This window comes from Acanthochromis polyacanthus, chromosome 22 (assembly GCF_021347895.1).
Source record: "Acanthochromis polyacanthus isolate Apoly-LR-REF ecotype Palm Island chromosome 22, KAUST_Apoly_ChrSc, whole genome shotgun sequence".
NCBI classification, from domain to species: Eukaryota; Metazoa; Chordata; class Actinopteri; family Pomacentridae; genus Acanthochromis; species Acanthochromis polyacanthus.
Genome location: NC_067134.1, coordinates 11,186,235 through 11,207,638, shown reverse-complemented (window position 1 = coordinate 11,207,638; position 21,404 = coordinate 11,186,235). Strand labels below are relative to the sequence as shown.

General features: G+C 40.6%; 1 protein-coding gene across 3 annotated transcripts in view; it reads left to right on the top strand.

Annotated features, from left to right (window-relative positions):
- The window catches only part of si:ch211-246m6.5 (von Willebrand factor D and EGF domain-containing protein), a 56,336-nt gene that overhangs the window by 24,163 nt on the left and 10,769 nt on the right, over positions 1-21,404 (top strand). For all 3 annotated transcript variants that reach the window (XM_051942215.1, XM_051942214.1, XM_051942216.1), the window contains exons 9-21: positions 1,014-1,087; positions 1,178-1,454; positions 2,559-2,761; positions 2,868-3,778; positions 4,704-4,840; positions 4,933-5,094; positions 5,184-5,288; positions 6,939-7,053; positions 9,973-10,244; positions 13,616-13,835; positions 15,760-15,897; positions 19,348-19,803; positions 20,719-20,880. In XM_051942215.1, coding sequence (XP_051798175.1) covers positions 1,014-1,087; positions 1,178-1,454; positions 2,559-2,761; positions 2,868-3,778; positions 4,704-4,840; positions 4,933-5,094; positions 5,184-5,288; positions 6,939-7,053; positions 9,973-10,244; positions 13,616-13,835; positions 15,760-15,897; positions 19,348-19,803; positions 20,719-20,880 — 3,232 coding nt within the window. The remainder of the gene's footprint in view (positions 1-1,013; positions 1,088-1,177; positions 1,455-2,558; positions 2,762-2,867; positions 3,779-4,703; positions 4,841-4,932; positions 5,095-5,183; positions 5,289-6,938; positions 7,054-9,972; positions 10,245-13,615; positions 13,836-15,759; positions 15,898-19,347; positions 19,804-20,718; positions 20,881-21,404) is intronic.

Genomic DNA, 21,404 nt, shown 5'->3' with positions numbered 1-21,404 from the left:
ACAATACTTTGAGTATCAGTATCATGCACTTGTCAAGTTTTTTCTCCAGTGAATTATCAGGATAAAACAGTTTCCAAGTACGAAGGCTTGCTTTTGATGCTCTATATCTTAGACTTTAAACTGGTGCAGCTTTGTTACTGAAACTATGATACTGACACTTAAAGATGGTTGTATAAAAATAATGCTGAACATTAATCTGATCTGGCATTGGGTTGGAATGGATTTGAAATAGATTTGGTTGCAGTTTTTTAGAATGAAATCAAATGTGGTTTTCAGCCCTGAAAATCACATGTGTCGATCTATTGTACTTTTGAAGTTGTGAGGGCTCGAAAAAGTAAGACATTTCTTTCTATCCCTGTGTACGTCCAGGGCCTCTAACTCTGAAAAGACTCACAGAATGAAGGTAAAATTATATTAATATACTAAAGTTATTGTACATAAAAAAGCGTCCGATTCTGGTCGAGTCAGGTGGGAGACACTGATTGAGTTTTCATGGAATGACTCAGATAAAAGTGGCATCATGGATTCTTGATGTTTAGGGTTTTGGGGTGCACAGAGCTCGGTCCTCACATGGGTTCCTGGACTCCTAGACGATGTCCACAGAGATTTAAAATCTAAATTTCTTAAGAGGGCATCGGCAGTGTGATGTAATAATCTAAGTATTACTTTAATTAAAGAGCATTGGCTCCAATTACAGGTTTCTCCATCGTACTGTGGATATATAAACACAATTATACAGTTCTTTATGAAATTGGAGAGGCTGCTGGGCTTGAACACCAAACGTGCACTTGTTTGAAGGTTAGACGTGACGTTTAAAGAGCGCCTCACCAAGAGGTCATTAGCTGCGTCCATCCGAGCCATTTCGTTACGTAGGACGTGATGTCAGCCCTGCAGACATTGTGTCTCTGAGGGGTTTGTTCCCATCTGTGTTTGGAAAAAACATCAAAGCTGGAGGTCCTCGGGTCAAAGGGTGAAGCCCTCTTAATCTTTGTTCTCCTGACCTTTGCCTGCAGGTCGTCGTCCAGGACGTTCCCACTTCCATCTGCTACTCTTTGACCGACCCACATGTCATTACGCTGGACGGCAGGTATTTCACCTCCTAATCTGTTGTCAGCAGTCGTCAAATGGTCGTTTGAATCCATTTGATATGCTGTTTTTACAACAATTAACCCTGCAGGCGCTATGAGAACCATCAGACGGGCACCTTCGTCCTCTACCGGAGTCTTTCCAGGCAGTTCGAGGTCCATTCTCGGCAGTGGGACTGCGGCAGCCGGCACTACTCTGTCGCCTGCAACTGTGGCGTCGCAGTGCGAGAGGGGAACGATGTCGCAGTATTTGATATGTGCAACGGCCAACCTCAAGAAACCAGGCCTCAGCTGACCCTGAAGACCCTGGGAGAAAGCGAGGGCAGTCGGGTCAGAGTGCTGGAGTCCCACCAGGGGAAGAAGGTCACCGTAGGTATCCGAACATTTTGACACTGGTGCTTTCTTGTGTGGAAAATCGTTCCATGCTGTTGAAGTGCTGCTCTAATGTCTCAGAGTTATTTGGGACTTAAAACTAACTCCTTTAAAAAGTTTTGTCTAAATTTTGTGTTTGAAGACCTGGAAATTTTTCATTTTCAGCTTCAAAGAAACATCTCACCAAGGAAGGCATTTTAATTGTTAATTATTTCCAGAAATGTAACTTCTACAGCCATGAAATTTGCTGAGGACACAGATAAAATAGTCCCAAGCAGATCCAAATGATTAAATGTCTCCAGCAGAGTCCAAATTCCTCATTACTGACCCTTTAGAATGGAACAAAGAACTTCCAAACATGAGTAGTATTGTGGTCCATAAAAGCTCCTGAAAGTGTATATATATGGATGATTCCATATTTCCTACCAAAAATACAGTCTTTGGTCGATATTTCACAAACTTTTGAGAGCTCAAACATCAGTAGAATTGAAGTTTGATAAGTATAGCAAGGCAAGGTTTCAGTTTATTGCTATTTTTTATTTAAAAACTCTATATATTGTGACATAAAAGTTTGTGAAATATCAATCCAAGAGTGTGTTTTAGTAGGAAATGAGAAAACATCCATACATAGACTATTACAGGAACTTTCCCTGGCTCCCAGTACCGCCACTGTTGGAAAATATTACACTGTTTTCTATTTTCAAGCATCAGTATTTAAAAATCTATGCACTGCTGGAGCCATTCAATTATTTAAATGTGCAGGAAACAATTTTGTTGTAAATATGTTCTATTTACCAAACTTCTTAACTGAAGGAGTTCAAATTTTGCAGATAATAACCCCTAAAAATGACTGTCCAGTTGACATTTATTTTAATAATTCACAATATTCCAGTGTAAAAATAACATGAAATTCTTAAAATTCTGACAAAATGTTGGAGGGAACTTAGTTTTTCTAACAAAATCTGAGACAGTGCTGCAACATATTCCCTGAATTTTGTTTGAACGGACACCTAATGAGCCGTGAAGGATCTTGACTTGTTTACTTCCACTGCATGGGGATTTAGTATTAGCTACTTATTGGATGTGACTCCCTTCTTGTAGTTGATGTTTCCCTCTGGGGCCTTTGTTCGGGCCGATGTTGGCGACTGGGGAATGAGCCTGTCCGTCCGAGCGCCCAGCGTTGACTACGGCAACACTCGAGGCCTTTGTGGGACCTTTGACCGTAACGGCAACAATGACTTCCACAGGTCTGACGGCGGCTCCTACGGCCCTGATGACCTGCATCGCTTCATAGAGGACTGTAGGTCAGTCTGTGGCAGCAATTTAGACTCTAAAACTTCACTTTGCTTAGGACCTAATTCATATGAGTCTTCAAAAAGTCATTCGTTTCCATGTTTTTCTGTTCTTTAGGATAGCAGCAGGTGAAAGTCTATTCGACAAAATGCCTCCTGGGTCGACGCAGGACGTCAGGAAACCTTTCTGTCAGTGCCAAAAAGAGTACAGGACTTCTCAACATGTTGGCAGAGGAATTACAAACTCGTACAATCCTTCCGCTCACTCCGACTGCATAGCGTACGATAATGTGGATTACACATCTGTCTTCCCTTCTATGGACACAACAGTGGAATACATCAAGAGCCGGGAAAAAGAGGAAAGCATCCTGGAAATGTCCGTCTTCAGCGCTCATCCTCTGGAGAGGAGGCACCTTTGGTTTCATACTGAGAACAGTCAAAGCAGCGACGGTGATCTTGCACTGGACGGTGAGTTCAGAGAGGATCTCCTGCTCTCCGTTGACCGGGTGAAGAGGCAGGCGTCACTTGAGTTCCAGCCCGTCTTCACAGCGCAGAGTCTCAGCCAGGTCGATCTGGAGAGTCTTGCCTACTTTTTCCCTGAGGATCACTTGGCGGAGGCTCGACCGGAGGTGCAACCTCAGTGGCCCACGCCGAGCGGCCTGACCTCGGCCAAAGCACTAGAAGTATGTCAGCTCGCTCTGTCCAACTCCACTGTTGGCGCAGTGTGCCGGGGGCTGCTGGGACGCCGGCTGGACGAGGCGGTGGATCTCTGCATCCTGGACCTGCAGCTCAAAGACGACCTGGGCTGGGAGGAGGCGCTGCTGCCGTACCTGGAGAACGAGTGCGAGAGGAGGCTCCTGGAGAACCGGACCCAGAGAGCCTTGGAGGTGGTAAATCCACCGGGAGCGTCTGGGGAAGTGATGATGGTGCTGCGCTGCCCCAACTTTTGCAATGGAAACGGAGAGTGCACAGAGTGGGGCTGCCAGTGTTATCCCAGCCACAGCTTCCACGACTGCAGCCTGGCTATTAGTGAGCATCTACGGACAGCTTTTCATTGCAATGGCATTTATCTTAATACAGTACACTCATGTTTTCTTGAAACTGAAGTCAAAATGCAAAACCCTTATATTGACCTGTGTGGAGGTGACAAGCTGCTAATTTTTCTTGGGAAATGGCTCTAAAAGTTATGTTATCAGATTAATTTACAGTCATTGGCTGGACTTTAGACCTGTAAATAGGTTAACACACTAGTCTAGAACTCGGCGTTTTACTCACTGTGGGCTCAATTTTCACTGCAATCTAAAGTCCTGCACCTGTATGGAAACAACACAAGCAGGACCAGAGGTAGAGAAAAATCAAATACCATAAATCATTACAAAAGAAAAATTTAAGTTCAAGCTTCAAGAAGCGTTACCAATACTAGAAAGGTGACTTTTTAAAAAAAGATTATTTTCTTAAAAATATTCTCATATTTATGTTTTATCTGAAATAAAAAGAAAACTGTGATTTTGAGTCATATGACTGTTTACCACAGCAACTCACTGATGGTTTAACAGTTGCACCATGGCACGCAGAATGAATTCTTATTTCTTTTTACAGAATCTTTTTAGTGCAAAAACAAATTTTTAAATGAGATATGTAGAATAGTTAGATAAGTAGACTTCAGTGATTTTAAATTCGGATCATTTCCTCAGCTTTGCATCACAGCTGAGTCGTACTAGGACCATTTGAAAATAGAACATCCCATAACTAATTCTGTTTTTACAGTTTCTGTCTTTGGCAAACGGTGTGATTTCGGCAATTTTTAAAAGACAAGATACTTTTTGAACCAGTAGGTTGGGTTTTGGGGTTCAGATGTTTATAGTCTTACTAAAAGTACTGTTTTTCATGTTTGACATAAAAGTTTTTTGACTTACTTGAAATATACTCAATAAAAGACTCTCTCTTCTCCCAGGCCAGCCAGTTGAGATAACCGATTTGGAGAACAGTGGACTCTGTGACATCCGAGCCGTCGACTGTCGTAGCGTTCGAGTCTTCGGCTTTGGCTTCATCGACTCCCCGGACTTGAGCTGCCACGCCACCAGATTGAAGGTGAGGAAAGACGAGGTCAAATGTCAGCCTAGTGACCTTCAAGACAAGAGTGTTATTGTTCCTGACATTTCTTCTAAATTACCTCCCCACAGTACATGAATAAAGTTTGGGTCCCGGGGGAAAAGCAGAGGACCAAAGCCACCTTCCTAAGCTCCAAGGCTTTAGACTGTGCTGTACCATCTCTGAGCAACACCGCCGTCAATACAGAAGACTTCATGATGGACGACAAACCTTATGCACGCTGGGAGATTAAGGTAAAAGTGCTTCTTATGGAAGCCCACAATTAAAGCGCATTTTATTTCGTTTTTTTTCTCATCAATATCTCCTTCATTACTTTATAAAGGTGACCAATGATGGCTCCCAATACAGCCAGGCAAAGGTGTTGACGATCTACGATGGCATCTGCCAGGTCTGCGAGGCATCGCGCTCAGGACTCTGTAAGTTAAAGGTAACTCGCATACGAAAGGGAACAATGTTTTTCACCTTGTCAAGCTTCCTCCACACTAATAGCATCATCATATAAATGCAAACAATTATGTTTGTTCCAATTCTGACACTGCAAAAAAGTAAAATACAGGTTGTATTAACACCGGATACGCGGGGTTCATCAACTTCTATAGACGGATTCCTTGCTTGCTCTTTGGCACAAAGCCTTACAAAAAATTTTGCTAAAGAAAATAAAAATAAGTCTGATGAATATTGTGAGCACATTCTTTAGTCAGATGAGACGAAGATAAAATAGTTCGGCTCCGAAAAAGTCCAGCATGTTTGGTGAGGAACACCACAGTGAATGCATCGTCCTGACATTGAAGCACGGAGTCGGGACAGTGAGGATATGATGCCACATGAGTGCAAAACCTGTCAGGGAAATTACATTAATAAATGTACCATGAATGTCTGTGGATAAACCAAAATACTGGATGGCAAGATGACAGCAGAAGCTCACCAGAAGATGAATATTCCAGTATGATAACTATCCCAAGATCACTGCTGAAATCACACAAGGGTTTATATGGAGGGAAAAAAGTCTTGGTTTTCCTGGATGCTGGATTTTGAATGAAAAACTAAACTTTTTTTAACCAGTTTTGATCATTCAGGGTTCACTTACTCAAGAAAATAGATACTATTGTTTATCAAATGGTTGGAAATGTCAGGAAAATGCATATATTCCTCTCAAATAAGCAAACAGAAATTATTGACGTTTTGAAATACAGACGGATCACGTTTACTGTCATGCATAGTCACCTCCCAAAGGTCGATTCTGAGCCAGGAAAAACCCTGTTTATAGGTGGATTGATCTGTAAGATGCTATTTAATGGTCATATTTGTGCAAAATCCATTTACGTTCATCACCCAAAGTAATGTTACTTTCTACATTTAGTGGAATTCCACAATGCCTCAGTTTCTACACATGGAGAAAGTACTTGAGGATATTTTCTTGTTTATCTTTTACCTTGAGACTAATATCTCTTAATCTTTGCACTATCCACATTGCTGCTTTGATATTGCAAATTTCCCCACTGCAGGATTAAAAAAGGCTAATCTCGACTGCAGGTCACTTGTTGAGAAAGTTCGCGTTTGTTGATTTGAGTGCGTGAAGCTGATTGAGGAGACAGATGTGAATCAGTGGGTGTTTAGTGGAAGAGTGTGGTGAAACGTTTTATTTGCCCTGTTAGAGGTGCAGAGTGTAAACACTGAACAGCTTGTATCAGGTTGAATGACTAAACCAGAGACTCTGTGATTTCCAAGCCTCCCAACATGCAACAGCTGGCTATTTAAAAACCCGACACTCAAAAAAAGAAAACAGGGTACAGAGGAGGCTCTGTTGTTACTGGAACTGCTTTTTATGGGAGTTCAGACCGACAAACAGCCCCGAGTAAAGAGACATATTGCACAAACAGCTGCAGACAGACACCAAGAGACGTGCGAGAGGCTGCCAAAGCTGGAGAAATTAAAGCAGAGATGTGTGTTTACCTGGCATCTCCCGAGAAAAAACACAAAAAGAGCTTGGAAAGAAACTGTTTTATCATGCTAGGACATGCCAAAGTTTTACAACAACATTATAAATATGACAAACAAACCTTTTTCTGTTTGCCAGGAGCGGACGTGTAACATCGACGGGATGTGTTTTGCAGCAGGAGGCTCCAATCCCAGCAGCCCTTGCCTCCTGTGTGATCCCCAAACTTCCAAATTCACCTGGTCTGTCAACCAAGGTACACACAACACACATCCGGAATCAATTTACCATAAATAATCAGTTTCGATGTTACATTGCCAATAAAAAGTATTCACCCTTTCTTGCAGATTTTTGCCTTTACCTGCTTTTCAACATTGAATCATAGTCAATTTATTTTGGCTTTTTCTGACAAGAACTTACAAAAAGACTCTTTCTTATCAAAGTGAAACCAAATATTTTTGCTAGAGGTGTTGGGAGCTCATATTTTGGCCTGATGAGACCAAGATAAAGTTGATCAGCTCAGATTTTCATTTTTTTGCAGAAATCCGTTTTCACTCTGTCAGGAAAGAGTCTTTTTGTAAATTCTTGCCACAAAAGCCCAGTTAAACAAACCATTAATTAACGCTGAAAAGCAATGAAAATGGGAACATTGTCAAGAGGGCTGAATGTTTTTAATAGGCGCTGTATGTAGCCACCATGTTGGCAGCCGTGTCCCATATTCAAGACTGTTTTCTACTTGACTTGCGGTTCACTAATGATGAAAAACAACAGGGAGAAACAGCATTTATCTTACTGTATTAGTGCAGTGGCAGTAGTCTGCTGCTGGGCTAGCTGTCCAACTGAGGTCCAGTTTGTCTCCATTAGCAGATCAAAGGAGCGGAGGTTTAGGTTTCCCAGCATGCCCTGACCTGTCGCTTAACCGCTCTGAGAGGGGAAAAGGGGGCAAATCACATGGCTGATTTCCACAGCGGCATAGACCGAAAATCATCCTCAAAATAGCAAAAGTGTAGTGCAATGAATGATCAACATAAGGCATGCATCAACTCCCGTCAAATTCAAGCTTACAACTTGAATTTGCACCAAACGTAAGTTTAGTATTGTTCTCAAGAACATACCTAAAAGCAACAGAGCTATTGTCTGATGTAACAAGACAAACCAAAAAAAAACAACCCCAAAATGCTGAGTTTGATTATCTAGAATCAAAACTACAGATATCAACATACTTTCTATTCCAGATATCTATTAGGCCACTATGACTAGTCAAGAAAACAGTTAGACATATCTGTAATTCATAATAATAATAGTTGCAGTTATCTCAAATGTCATTATGGCCAGTCTAAATTGTGCGTGATGCTGCTTATGCAACACTTCCCAGATCAGAGTTAGCATCTTGTTAGCTTAAAATTTAGTAGAACTTGGCCCTCAGACTCCTGCGACAAGGTGGCAAAAAAACTTTTTGTTTGCAGTGCCACAACTTCTGACATTACTAAAGATATCTGCAAGGTTACTTCATTCAGTCAGAACTCTAAAGATGACCACAATCACTCGGGTTGTCTCCGTTTTAAGTTTTTTGCCCATAATCAATCCAGGCCATTTATTATTTAGCATGTAGCAATACTGAGTCTGAATCCAATGACATTTTCTTTGATAATACACACTTCAAGAACTGTACACCACCATTCAAAAGCTTGAAGTCACTTAGAGATGTCCTGATTTTTGAAGGAAAAGTAGGGTTTTTTTCAATGAAGTTAACATTGAATGAATGATAAATCCAGTCTAGACATTCTTAATGTGGTAAATGACTATTCTAGCTGGAAAAGGCTGATTTCCAGCAACCATCACTCCTGTGTTCTAATGCTACATTGTGTTAGCTAGTGGTGTTGAAAGGCTCATTGATGATTAGAAAACCCTTGTGCAGTTATGTTAGCACATGAATGAAAGTGTGAGCTTTCATGGAGAACATGGAATTGCCTGGGTGACCCCTAACTTTTGAACGATAGCGTACATTAGCTGCAGCACCTGGTTTAAGTAGTCAAGGGGCACCATGACAAAGACTTCTGTGATGCTTAATGACGCCTGGCCAGCACGTGTTAAATCAATCCTGGCTGCTATGTCACATTGACATAAGTAACTGCTGCCTTTGCAAGTTGTATCAAGTGTTTACTGTCTAGCACAGGATTAAATTGATTATTGATAAATAATTCTGCATTTAACGAGAATATTTTCACATTTTTGACACCAAATGGAAACAGATGACCAGGTCTAGTTTTGTGCCAGTATCAATCATTCAAAAAAAAAAATGCTTTAATCAAATTTTGGGTATATATCTTCAGATGGGAATCAAGACGTCCCTAATAATTACATTCTGACAGTTTGAAATATCTACAGTGCATTCTAACTTAATTTCAGAAATGATATAGCGGCACATTGAATGGAGGGGAAATAAAGACATCTTGAACTAGAATTATGACTCGTCAGAATTAAACTGTAGCAGCTGAATCACAGATATCTGTAATGAGAAACACGTGAATAATAAAAGTGATACCATTTGTCCTGGAAGAGTGACAATGGGAATATCTGAAATGTTCTTTTTGACTTGCCTTGGGAGTAATGAATTACAGATATCTGCAATAAATATCCTGTCTCGTTTTTAAATGTCAAAACCACTTGTCATGTGTATCTTTCTCCACAGTATTATTAAAACAAGCTGATTTGCGTTGGATGGAAGTGGAATTCTCTCACCTCACTGACAGTAGTTAGTTTAGGAGTTTATTATTAGCACGAGTCTTATTGTTGGTTTCTTCACACTTGACTATGAAGCAGGTGTTTCCTGGAATCATCATCGCTTTCTTCCTCTTGAACATCTGTGGTAAATCTCAGCCGAGGACGCTACATGATCTTGATGAAATGGCCGTTGAGAGCCGCAGTCGGAAAGAAAATCTCCTCCCAGGCATCAGCGTGTGTGTTTACAATGACTCTTCCAGGGACAGCCTGGAGGGGTGTTTTTGCCAAACCAAGCCTGCATATAAAGACTTTGTTTCAGGAACAGGAAGGTTCTGTCATCAGACACTTGCAGCTGGAGCGTGGGGAATAAGAAGGTGGTAATAATCTCTGGTATTTGTACACAGAGACTCAAATCACAAATCACATCTCAGTCTGTTCTGTCTGTTTTCAGTCAACGAGCCGCCGGCCTTCCACCAGCCTCAAGGCGACTTGCGGACATTTGCCGGGGAGAATTTCGTCTTCCAGTTTGCGGCGTCAGACCCCGAGGGCTCGGCGCTGCTCTTCCAGCTAGAGGAGGGACCGGAGGGCGCCGTGTTGTCCCCCGCCGGCCTCCTCATCTGGAGGGTCCCAACGCCTGCAGAGGTGGAGGGCCGTCACGCGAGGCATTCCTTCCGCTTCACGCTGTCCGACGAGTGCAACGCCCAGAGCTCCTTCACTGTGGAGGTAGATCTGGAGAAAGAAGGGATGAAAGAAAGCAGGGGTTTAGCTTAAACTTAGCGGCAAATGTGGTCGTAACAACCAGTCTCCAGTGTGTTAAAGTTGATTTAACCCTCTGAACCTTAAAACTCACAGATAGGTTTAAAAGGAAGGTTTCTTTGTTTAAAAAAAAATCACTAAAAGTACAACTTCATCTGCGACCATTCTGTCCTCAAATTTTGCTAAATCTCAGCTTAAAGTTGTGATATTTCATCAGAATTATTTTATTCTATGTGTCTTATTTAAGAATTTGTCAAAATTAACTGTTTGCTCCAATTAGATGCTCAACCGCAAAATTATTAGCGACTGAGCTGCAATCAGTGGCCACGTGGTATAAACTTGAATACTTTTCGGCTGAAATGTGTCCAAATTATTCCGATGTCTCATGCTAGGACTTGTCTTAGAGTAATTGTAATAATCAACCAACCATTTTGAAGCCACTCAGATGAAGTATTAGTAAGACGTAAGCCATATGATCCCTAGAACCTGCTGTTGAGTTCAAAATACGTTTGGTTTTTGTTTTATTGTTTTTTTTTTTCAATTGCCAGAATGACAGCATTTATTGTAAACAGGAAAACCAAAAAAAAAAAGAATTTCTCATGTGCGATCAATTTTTTGACTGGAAAATGAACCAAATCTAAGCTGACAACAGCAATTTTTCATCAAATCATTTTATTCCACATGCTTCATTTAAGTGATTGCACTAAACATATTTTGTAAAAAAAAAACTAATATTCTGCACTCCTCAGCACAACTGAAAAACTGATAGTGACTTAACAAAATTTCTGCAGTATTTACACAGAAAGAGCTATGGAAATAATTACAGTAGTAAATATAAGTAGTAAAATGTCTATACTGTGGAGAGAACAAAACATTTTCCCCAGTATTGTTAACACCTGTGCGCACTTGCAAAAATGTTGTACATGTTGATACCAGTTTCTTACAACTTTGCAAGAGTGAATATTTAAAATTCAACTTTTATTTTTTGAACCCTATAGAGCCGGCACCACAACTGCATATTCATTTTTGATTAGTGGTTTAAAACCAGACAAGATTAATCGATCATTCTTTTTGCATCTTAAATCTGGGGAGTTACACTTTTTGGTTGCAGTGACGGGTTTGTAAAAATACACAATAAAGCGCACATAGCAAAAATCTTTATAAACAAGACCACGGGATATTGTGCAACTTTTTTTTACATTTACTATTTCAAGGGATACAGCTCTGCAATTTTTGTATTTTGAAATATATGTGGAAAAAAACAAAAATTACTTTAATTTTTTTAGGTTTATTGCACTTTTAAGCAATTTATTGTAGTAGTTCAAACATAAGTCAATACATATGATTAAAACTCGGGATAAAAGCGTTAATCAAACAAAAATACTCCAAAAAAATGCACTAAAGCATGTAAAAATGTAAGAATATGTCCTGGCAGACTTGCACAGTGGTAGGTCTTGAAGGGCGACATGACGTTTGGTCATACACACGTGGACAAAATTGTTGGTACCCCTCAGTTAAAGAAGGAAAAACCCACAATTCTCACTGAAATCACTTGAAACTCACAAAAGTAACAATAAATAAAAATTTATTGAAAATTAAATAATCAAAAACAGCCATTACTTTTGAATTGTTGATTAACATAATTATTTTAAAAAACAAACTAATGAAACAGGCCTGGACAAAAATGATGGTACCTCTATAAAAGATTGAAAACTATTTGACCAGAGTGACATGATTAACTCAGGTGTGTCATTTAATTGACATCACAGGTGTTTCCAAACTCATAATCAGTCAGTCTGCCTATTTAAAGGGAGACAAGTAGTTACCCTGCTGTTTGGTGAAAAGGTGTGTACCACACTGAACATGGACAACAGAAAGCGAAGGAGAGAATTGTCCCAGGACATCCGAAAAAAATTATAGACAAACATCTTAAAGGTAAAGGCTATAAGACCATCTCTAAACAGCTTGAAGTTCCTGTGACAACAGTGGCTCATATTATTCAGAAGTTCAAGACCCACGGGACAGTAGCCAACCTCCCTGGACGTGGCCGCAAGAGGAAAATTGATGACAAATTGAAGAGACGGATCGTTGGAATTGTATCCAAAGAGCCCAGAGCAACCTCCAAAGAAATTAAAGGTGAACTCCAAGGCCAAGGTACATCAGTGTCAGATCGCACCATTCGTCGTTGTTTGAGCCAAAGTGGACTTCATGGGAGACGACCAAGGAGGACACCACTGATGAAAAAAACTCATAAAAAAGCCAGACTGGAATTTGCAAAAATGCATGTTGACAAGCCACAAAGCTTCTGGGAGAATGTCCTTTGGACAGATGAGACCAAACTGGAGCTTTTTGGTAAGGCACATCAACTCTATGTTCATAGACTCAAAAACCAAGCATACGAAGAAAAGAACACTGTCCCTACGGTGAAACATGGAGGAGGCTCAGTAATGTTTTGGGGCTGCTTTGCTGCATCTGGCACAGGGTGTCTTGAAAGTGTGCAAGGTACGATGAAATCTGAAGACTATCAAGGCATTCTGGAGAGAAATGTGCTGCCTAGTGTCAGAAATCTTGGTCTCAGTCGCAGGTCATGGGTCTTCCAACAGGACAACCATCCAAAACACACAGCCAAAAACACCCAAGAATGGCTGAGAGAAAAGCGTTGGACTATTCTAAAGTGGCCTTCTATGAGCCCAGATCTGAATCCCATTGAACATATGTGGAAGGAGCTGAAACATGCCATTTGGAGAAGACACCCATCAAACCTGAGACAACTGGAGCTGTTTGCTCATGAGGAGTGGGCCAAAATACCTGTTGACAGCTGCAGAACGCTCATTGACAAATACAGAAATCGTTTAATTGCAGTGATTGCCTCAAAAGGTTGTGCAACAAAATATTAAGTTATGGGTACCATCATTTTTGTCCAGCCCTATTTCATTAGTTTGTTTTTTTAAATAATTATGTTAATCAACAATTCAAAAGTGATGGCTGATTTTGATTATTTAATTTTCAATAAATTTTTATTTATTGTTACTTTTGTGAGTTTCAAGTGATTTCAGTGAGAATTGTGGGTTTTTGCTTCTTTAACTGAGGGGTACCAACAATTTTGTCCACGTGTGTATATTATTACCTTGCTGTACTAAACAGAACACACGTCTGAGTTCTGTCTCCTTCTTCATGGTTGTTCTGTTTCCACAGAGCTGCAGGACTTTATACCGCAGTGAAAAATGAGGCGACAGTGTGACAGGAGAAATAACCAGCTTGAAGGGTCAGAGGGTTAAAGATGACGCATTGATGTGGTTCAACGTCAGCAGTGTTTATCTTTCTCATCTGCTACTCAGATTGACGTGGTGCCGTGTGGATGTCGGAACAGAGGAACCTGCGTGACGGACGTCAACTTTCCCGCCGGCAGTGGGAGATACCTGTGCGTCTGTCCTGAGGGTAAACGGGGCGAACTCTGCGACGAGGACGTGGACGGATGCCTGTCGGCTCCGTGTACGGTCGGAAAGTGCATCAACACGGCCAGTGGGTACAGATGCGAGTGTCCTGCAGGGTTGAGAGGTAAAAATGACTGAAAATCTGCAGTTAATTTGCCCCAAAATTCATAAATTGTTCAACCCTTGGATCTCTAAGCTGTTACTAGGTGTTGTTTGATTCTGTTCAATGTTTACTCAATATAGGTTCATTTTTCACTGAAATATAAAGTCCTGTACCTTTATGGAACAGACTGATGTGTCTGAAGTGAAGGCTGCATTTTCAGAACCACATTTCTTGGACCTTTGCTTTTCACGACAGCGTCATCCACTAAATTGGATCACTAATACAGAAACAGGTAGATAATTAAAGCAAGCATTTCTGTCCAAGATGAAGGATTATAGCGCTTAATATTGAATGTGAATCGAGTTTTATTTGTTTAACATTAAAACAGTTCAGTTGGACTGCAAAGTTATGGACAGCTTGTCAAAGGCTACGTTCACACTGCAGGGCTTAATGCTCAATTCTGATTTTTTTTGTGAAATCCAATTTTTTTTCCGAGTTCGTTCACATTTCCACTCAAATGCGACTTGTATGCGATCTCCTGTGTGAACCTCACACGACCCAAAAGTGTACTGCATGCGCAGAAGAGGACACAACAACGACACACAGAGGGTGAGTTCAGTGTTTACGGAAGTAAACATGGACGCTAACAGTAGAGCATCTCTGGCCATTTTAAAGTTGTTGTCCAGCCGGAGCCAGCATATTTATCACTTAATCGTGTTAAGGAGAAGGTCAAGAAGGAAGAGAGCCAGGATTTTGGCCCTGGCGTTTTGTGGGGCAGTGGCAGCAACGTCTGTCCAGAGAACTGTGTGGGTGTGGAGTCGCAGCCAGGAGTGGTGGATAGTGATGTGAGAGGCTTCACAGATGCAGACTTCATTCAGAATTTTCGAATAACAAGGGCGACCTTCACCTACATATGTGAGCGCCTCTTTTTAACACTCTCACGGCAAGACACACGTCTTCGGCAGCCCGAAGACGTGTTTCGCTTGAACGCAGAATAGTGACGTTTGTCGTGTACCAATGACGTATAGGTCAGATAAATGTGGCCTGGCCGTTCAGACTGAAGTCGCATGGCAAAAGATCCGAAGCGTATCGGAATTAGGACCACATATTCAAGTGGCCTGGGTTGCATTTGAAAAAAATCGGATTTGTGTCGTTCAGACTGTCATGAAAAGATCAGATAGAGGTCGCATAGGGGCAAAAAAATCGGATTTGGGTCACTTTAGCCTGCAGTGTGAATGTAGCCTAAGAGAAGTTATGTCTTGCCTTTCTACAACCTTTCAAATATCCATTTGAGAGCTCGAGACTACAAAGATCCTAGCACATGGTTGCATTGTTATTTTACCTGATACTGACCTAACTATGCTAAATACACAATCTGCTGAACACGCAACTCTCAGTATGTTAAACTGCAGGACAGGAAGTAGTATTTTTTTGGGTGGGATAAGTCTTTAAAACCATGTCTTGTTCATTAGAAAGGAGTAATTGAGTGGAATCTACCCTTAAAAGTACATATTCCCAGATAGAAAGAGGTATTTCGATGGATTGTGGGCTCCATGTGGGTCCTTAAACTGCAGCCACATAATACTCATGGAAACAGAACAACCATGGCTAGAATGAGAGAGAACTCAGAAACGTCTTGTGAAGAAAGCATGTACAACATTTTTCTGAGCCCACAAATACTGTTCTTGGCAAATTTTTAAACAAAACATGTAGAATTAAGTTATGTTGATTAAATATTCCAATGTCGAGCTTAGATTAGGTCATGTTTCAACACAGAACTACATGTTTTAGGGTTCAGAGGGTTAAAACTAACAGAAAACATGTTCTGTTTACTTCCATTATGTTAATCTGGTGCCTCATGTTTGCAGACAAAGACCATGAATCACGGTTTTGGTTCATGACCACAAAATAACCTCCCTAAGCATGTGTGTGTTTTTTTTGGCAGGTTTAACATGCCTGGAAGATATCAATGAGTGCGAAAGGAAGCCCTGCTTTCCAGGAGTCCAGTGCTTCAACAGCTTCGGCTCCTACGGCTGTGGACCGTGCCCCAAAGGCATGCTGGGAAACGGGACGACTTGCGCTGGTGAGACTCAGATCAAACATAAACAACAGCATACCGAGTCATGTCAAAGGCGCCAAATATCATTCCTCCTCGCTTGTTCGCTTGCAAGTCAGCAAATCTGGCGTCCAGTCGTGAGTTTTGAAGTCTGATCATGACATCATGTGAATAAAAGCAGAACATTTCACTTGGCTCTCGTTCTAGAATAATAATAATAAAAAGCACATATTGGTGAAATTACACTGTAAACATCAGTCTGAAAAGATCACTTCCTGCAGTTTTGTTAAAAAATAAGATGTTTGCCACAATATAAGTCTACTTTCATGAGTTTCTTAATGCACTAAGAACAGCCATCGATACAATCACGTCTCTTAAGAAGCCAAATCCTTAAAAAAACAAACAGTTGCCAGATTGCTTTTCTTGTCTTTACAAAAATACCAATTTGAGACAAGTTTAATGATAAAATAACTTCAGCGCACACATACTGTGCACATACGAGGCCCTTTAATCTCCTGAAACCAAACCTGGATCCCATTAGCAGGCAGGAGTTTATCAGATACTGCTGTTCTCTGCAGACTCCTAAGGTTTCATATAATAAAAAACAAACAATCCATTTATCTATAAATTTCCCCAACACATCTTTATCGTAAAAGATCATCTATTCAAAGCTCACGTTTTTTGTGATCATTTGCATGCAGCCAAACAAAGCTTGTTTTCTTCTGGCTCCAAGCACATTTGAATACAACCATCGACTGACTGCACTAAAAGGTGAATTCGTCTCTGAGGAAAACTCAGCAGGAATAAAGTACGAATGAAAACCAGATGGCTGATAGCAGCTGATACCGCTGCATCCATGTGCTCATGTTGTACTGCGGCCGCTAAGCTTTGAAAAGATGTTTTTCCCTGGTTCCACATAAACTGGTAGCTTCTGCTGTTGCACGCCTGCAGCTGCTTCACCATAAACACCTGCCCTGAAGTTTGATATGAGTTAACTTTATCTGTACTTAAACAAACCAGATGTCAGTCAGTGGTTAGTTGTAAACATTTCTCAGTTGTAGATAGACTTTCTTTGAAGCAAAAGTGGGTCTTTCATGTACTGTGTGCAAACTGTCCAAGGATAAATGCAGATTAGTTTGTTTTTGGGGGCATTCAGAAGTCATCTTTCTTCAACATTCATCGCACCAAGGAACAGGTCACCATGCTTCTTTTGAGGTGGCCAGGTTTATTGCTACCTCTGGCGAAAGACTGACATCGAGAATCAATTTTGCAGCAACTGTAAGAGTTAAAACGGTGCACAGAAGTCCAAGAATTGGTGCAATTAGTCACTACAGTTTTAGGACTCTTGTTTTTTGAATGTAGGAAACCTACTGATGTCAGGACCACATTTCTAGCCAAGATGGACGACAATACAGTTTAATTACTGAATGTGAATCAAATTTCATTTCTTACCAAACTTTCAAATATCTGTTTGCGATCCTATGACTACCTTAATGACCTTAGCATATGATTGCATCACTATTTTACCGTTATTCTACCTGATAAAGGCCTAATTATGTTAATCTCACTATTTGCTTGACATGCAACTCTTAGCAATCAAATTGAATTGTAAGACAGAGAGCATTTTTTTTTGGGTGAAATAAATCTTACGCACCAAAATAGCTTCAGAATGAGTCATTTCAACAGACTCCTGCTATGTTCGAACTTCATACAGCATGTAGAATAAAACAAATGACCTCACATCTGTCATCGCAATTCACTAAAAACTGTTCCTTCTAAAGGGGTAATGAGAAACAAACTGATTTCATTACTATTTGAACAACGAAATCAGATTAAGATGGAGAGTTTAGCTGCAAACATGTCCAGCAATGACCAACCTTTACATTCATACCACCACTAAACATACCAGATTATGTGGAACAGGATATTGTAGTTTTTCCTCCATTGTGTGTATTTAAATTAGAAGTAGTTTGTGGTGTTGCGCCACATGTGACAAGAATTCATCATTTTATCGCTCTCAAGGACCACTGAAATTCGCCGTAGCACCAAAACCAGACAACTCCGAGAACTTGACCTTCTAACATTACAAGTTATGTGTGTCCAGTAGGAACAGTTTCAATGGCTGTGTCATGATGCGTCCAGTCACAACAAGCCTTAAGGAAAGCTGACAATTGTTAAGAATTTTAGAGAAAGCTGTCGGAGTTGAACAGTTTGTTGCTGCAGGTATATATGAAGTTCATAAGACATGGAATTCATAGCCTCAATAAATGATCCTCACTGTTTGCTTTTACATTGACGCTATTTACCTGTCAGCTGAGATAGAGCGTTTTCTGTAACCGCATTGTTGGCCTTTGTGTAATCAAAAAAACCTTAAAACCCAGCATTGAAGATCTAAACTGAGGTCTTTTTACGTTAGTGCCCCTAAAACCAACCCACAGCAAAGCGCACGGCATAAATTCAACTAAATAACGTGTCATTTGTCATTTTTATGGAGCTTTTGTAAAAGGACTCCTGAGGACAGATTCTTGGATTTCCTCATCCCCGTTGTTTTACTGCTTGTTCTCCAGTCTTCTGCATGTCCACCAAGGGACTTTGGTTTGACTTATGTGACCTCCTTGTTCAGTTCAGTGCAAAAGATATACAGCTTGGTGTGCCGGGGGGAGCTGCGAAGGGTTCCTAAATCTTATGGATGCAAAGCAGACAATGATAAGTGTTCCTTCTTTGCCTGTTGAGGTCAGAGCTGCAGTCACATGAGTCAAGTCTATATAAATTTTAAAATAAGACCAGGTCCAGAGGGATCAAGAACTGCTGATTTATTTCCAGCGCAGCCTTTAAGATTCAATGGATCTTAGGACTAAACAACGTGCAAGTCAAGACGTTTTGAACATGACAAAACAGTCTCCAAGCCGCAAAGCATTTTCCCAAGAATTAGAAGAAAAAAACATCTTCTAAACAAAAACCCTTTATCCAACTAATCAGCTGATTTTACATGAGAAAAGTTGCTCCATGAGAGTCAAGATGTAGGAAAAGCACTGAAAGCTGGACTCAGAAGTTTCGACATCGTGCAATCTTAGGTTACACAAGAAGTGTTGGCAGTGCTGAGGCAGGATAGATCAGAGTCAGGCTTGTTTGACTTGATGCCATGTCTGCGGTCTGTCGTCAATGTTTCTTGTTTGACTTGTAAATGTGTTGATAGGCTGAGAGTGGTGATAACATCTCACTGAGATCTTTAGACAAACTTGTCTCAAAGTCTAATCTCCAACTGGGCACTAGTCCTACTAAACATTTTGACTCTGACAGTTGTTTTTTTTCTCACCAATCCACCCTGTAATCTCCATTTCTTCAGTTCTTTACCTTATGATTCATAGAAATACAGGTGACTGAAACTGAACTGGGGGTAAATCCACGCAAGAGCATCAGATAAACGGGGCAACAAAGCACTCCAGAGTCTAATCTGTGTCTTTCTTCATGCAACAGTCCACCGATCAGCCACCATCACTTCCACATCTGCTCCTCATCATACAACTGTCTACAAGACACCAGATGTTCTGCAACCACCCAAAATAAAGACAGACACTTTCCGGAAGACCACAAGCAGTAGCTCCCTGTATATGAGGACTGAGGCAGGGAAGGCAGTCCCAAGAATTGACCCACAGAGTAAGACGACCAATTGGAGAAAAACTCTAGGAGTTATCTCCAACCCACAGCTCGCAACAGCAGAAACCAGCAAGAGCAACACAGTAAAAACGCCGACTGTGTCCCAAACAAAGACCGATCTCAGTCAAAACCCATCCAGGACGAAAACAGACACCTTCACGAACATCTCGAACATTGTGCCGGACCAAGTGAAGCCAGACCAGTCAAAACTGAGCAACACTATTGGCAAGATTTCTACTGGAAGTGGACCATCTGAAAATGGCAGATCAGCTGCAGGTAAGTCCAACATTTCCAACAGTTTACAGAGTCTTTTTGACGGTATATATAGAAAAAAATATGAACACAAGTAGATTTAAAAGGGAATAATCAGTCACTCAGGGAGTTTGCCTTCAGATGTAATGTTAGTTGTAAATTAATTCAAATAAGCTCATAATTAATGTCGGGAACATACTTAAAATAATGTAATTTACATTTTTTAGGTGCTTGTGGGGTATTTTAGGAATACGTGAAGGCATGCAACTGTTTTTAGATCTTTTTTTTATGATTTCCACCGATGTTCATAAGAACGAACCCTTTAGAGGGTATAGAAATCACAAAAAGCAGAAATATTTAGAAGAAAATTTTCACTTTGCCAATCTGCTTTCAAAACAGACATAGTTCAGTTACGTTAATTTGTAGAGCTTTGGTGCATGGAGGATATCTGACTTTGTACAACCTTAAACATCTTATTGCATAAAGATAGACCATACAAGCTTCAGTAAAAAGCAAGTAGACTTCTCTTTAAGGTTCCTGAAGATGTTTCATCTCTCATTAGGAAGCTTCATTATTATGGAACTAAAGAGAATATTTAAGAACCTGAAAGAGAAATCCAGCTGTTTTTTTTCTTTACCAAAGCTTGTAGGATTACCATGGCCTGGATAACTGAGAATCTACTGATTAAATATAAAGATATGAATCCACTTGTACTTGCAAAAGGAAAATGAAAAGATAAAAAGAGAGAGCTATCTGAGAGAAAATTCTTAGTGGTCCAAGAAGCAGATTGAGCAGTTTGAGCAAACTACATTTGTAAAAGCTACCATTTCCATCCATGCAGAACCTTGCTAATAGACTCTTGGAAAACCCAACTGCGCTTGGATGCTCGGAAAATAAATTCAGCTCAAACCTAGCTCTGACCAAGTCTTTGGTTTGCAGGATCTTTGGCCCTCAACGTATCGGCTACATGCGCCAGCAGGCCCTGCTTCCCCGGAGTTCAATGCATCAACCGCAGACCTCCGCATGTCGGTTATGTCTGTGGACGCTGCCCACCCGGACTTTACGGCAACGGTCGTATCTGCATGAAGAACTCCAAGGAAGGTAACAGACTCTTGTCCTCAACTTCTGCAGTCAGTTTGCAAATGTGTTTGGCATAAGCTGTCAAGACTTTTCATGGGTGTCTGATTTGTAATTAAATTGGTATCTTTATAGACAAGACAACATGAGTTATTGTATTAAAACAAAACTGCTGCCTCCCTGTTCTTATTACTATAATCTCAAGACCCTTTCCTATGTTGTTTTTCAGGGAAAAATACATCTAATTTGCTGAAAACACGAGTCAGTAATACACTGTGGGCTGCCTTTAAGGTCTTTGATGATGCACTTATGATGTTGTGGTTTCCCTGATGTTGTTTAATGTGTTTTTCTTGATTGGAAAGAATGTCTTTTATTGCAGCAGATAAATTAATGTAACATGTTTCAGCAGATTGCTTAGCAGCATTTCTCACGAGGGAAACCGAGAGGCCCCAGCAATTCAAAAAAAGACAGTTTCAGTCCAACTTAAATCCCTTTACTGTGGATTGTGTTTGTCTTGAAGGTCACAAAATGGGATAAAGTGTTTATGC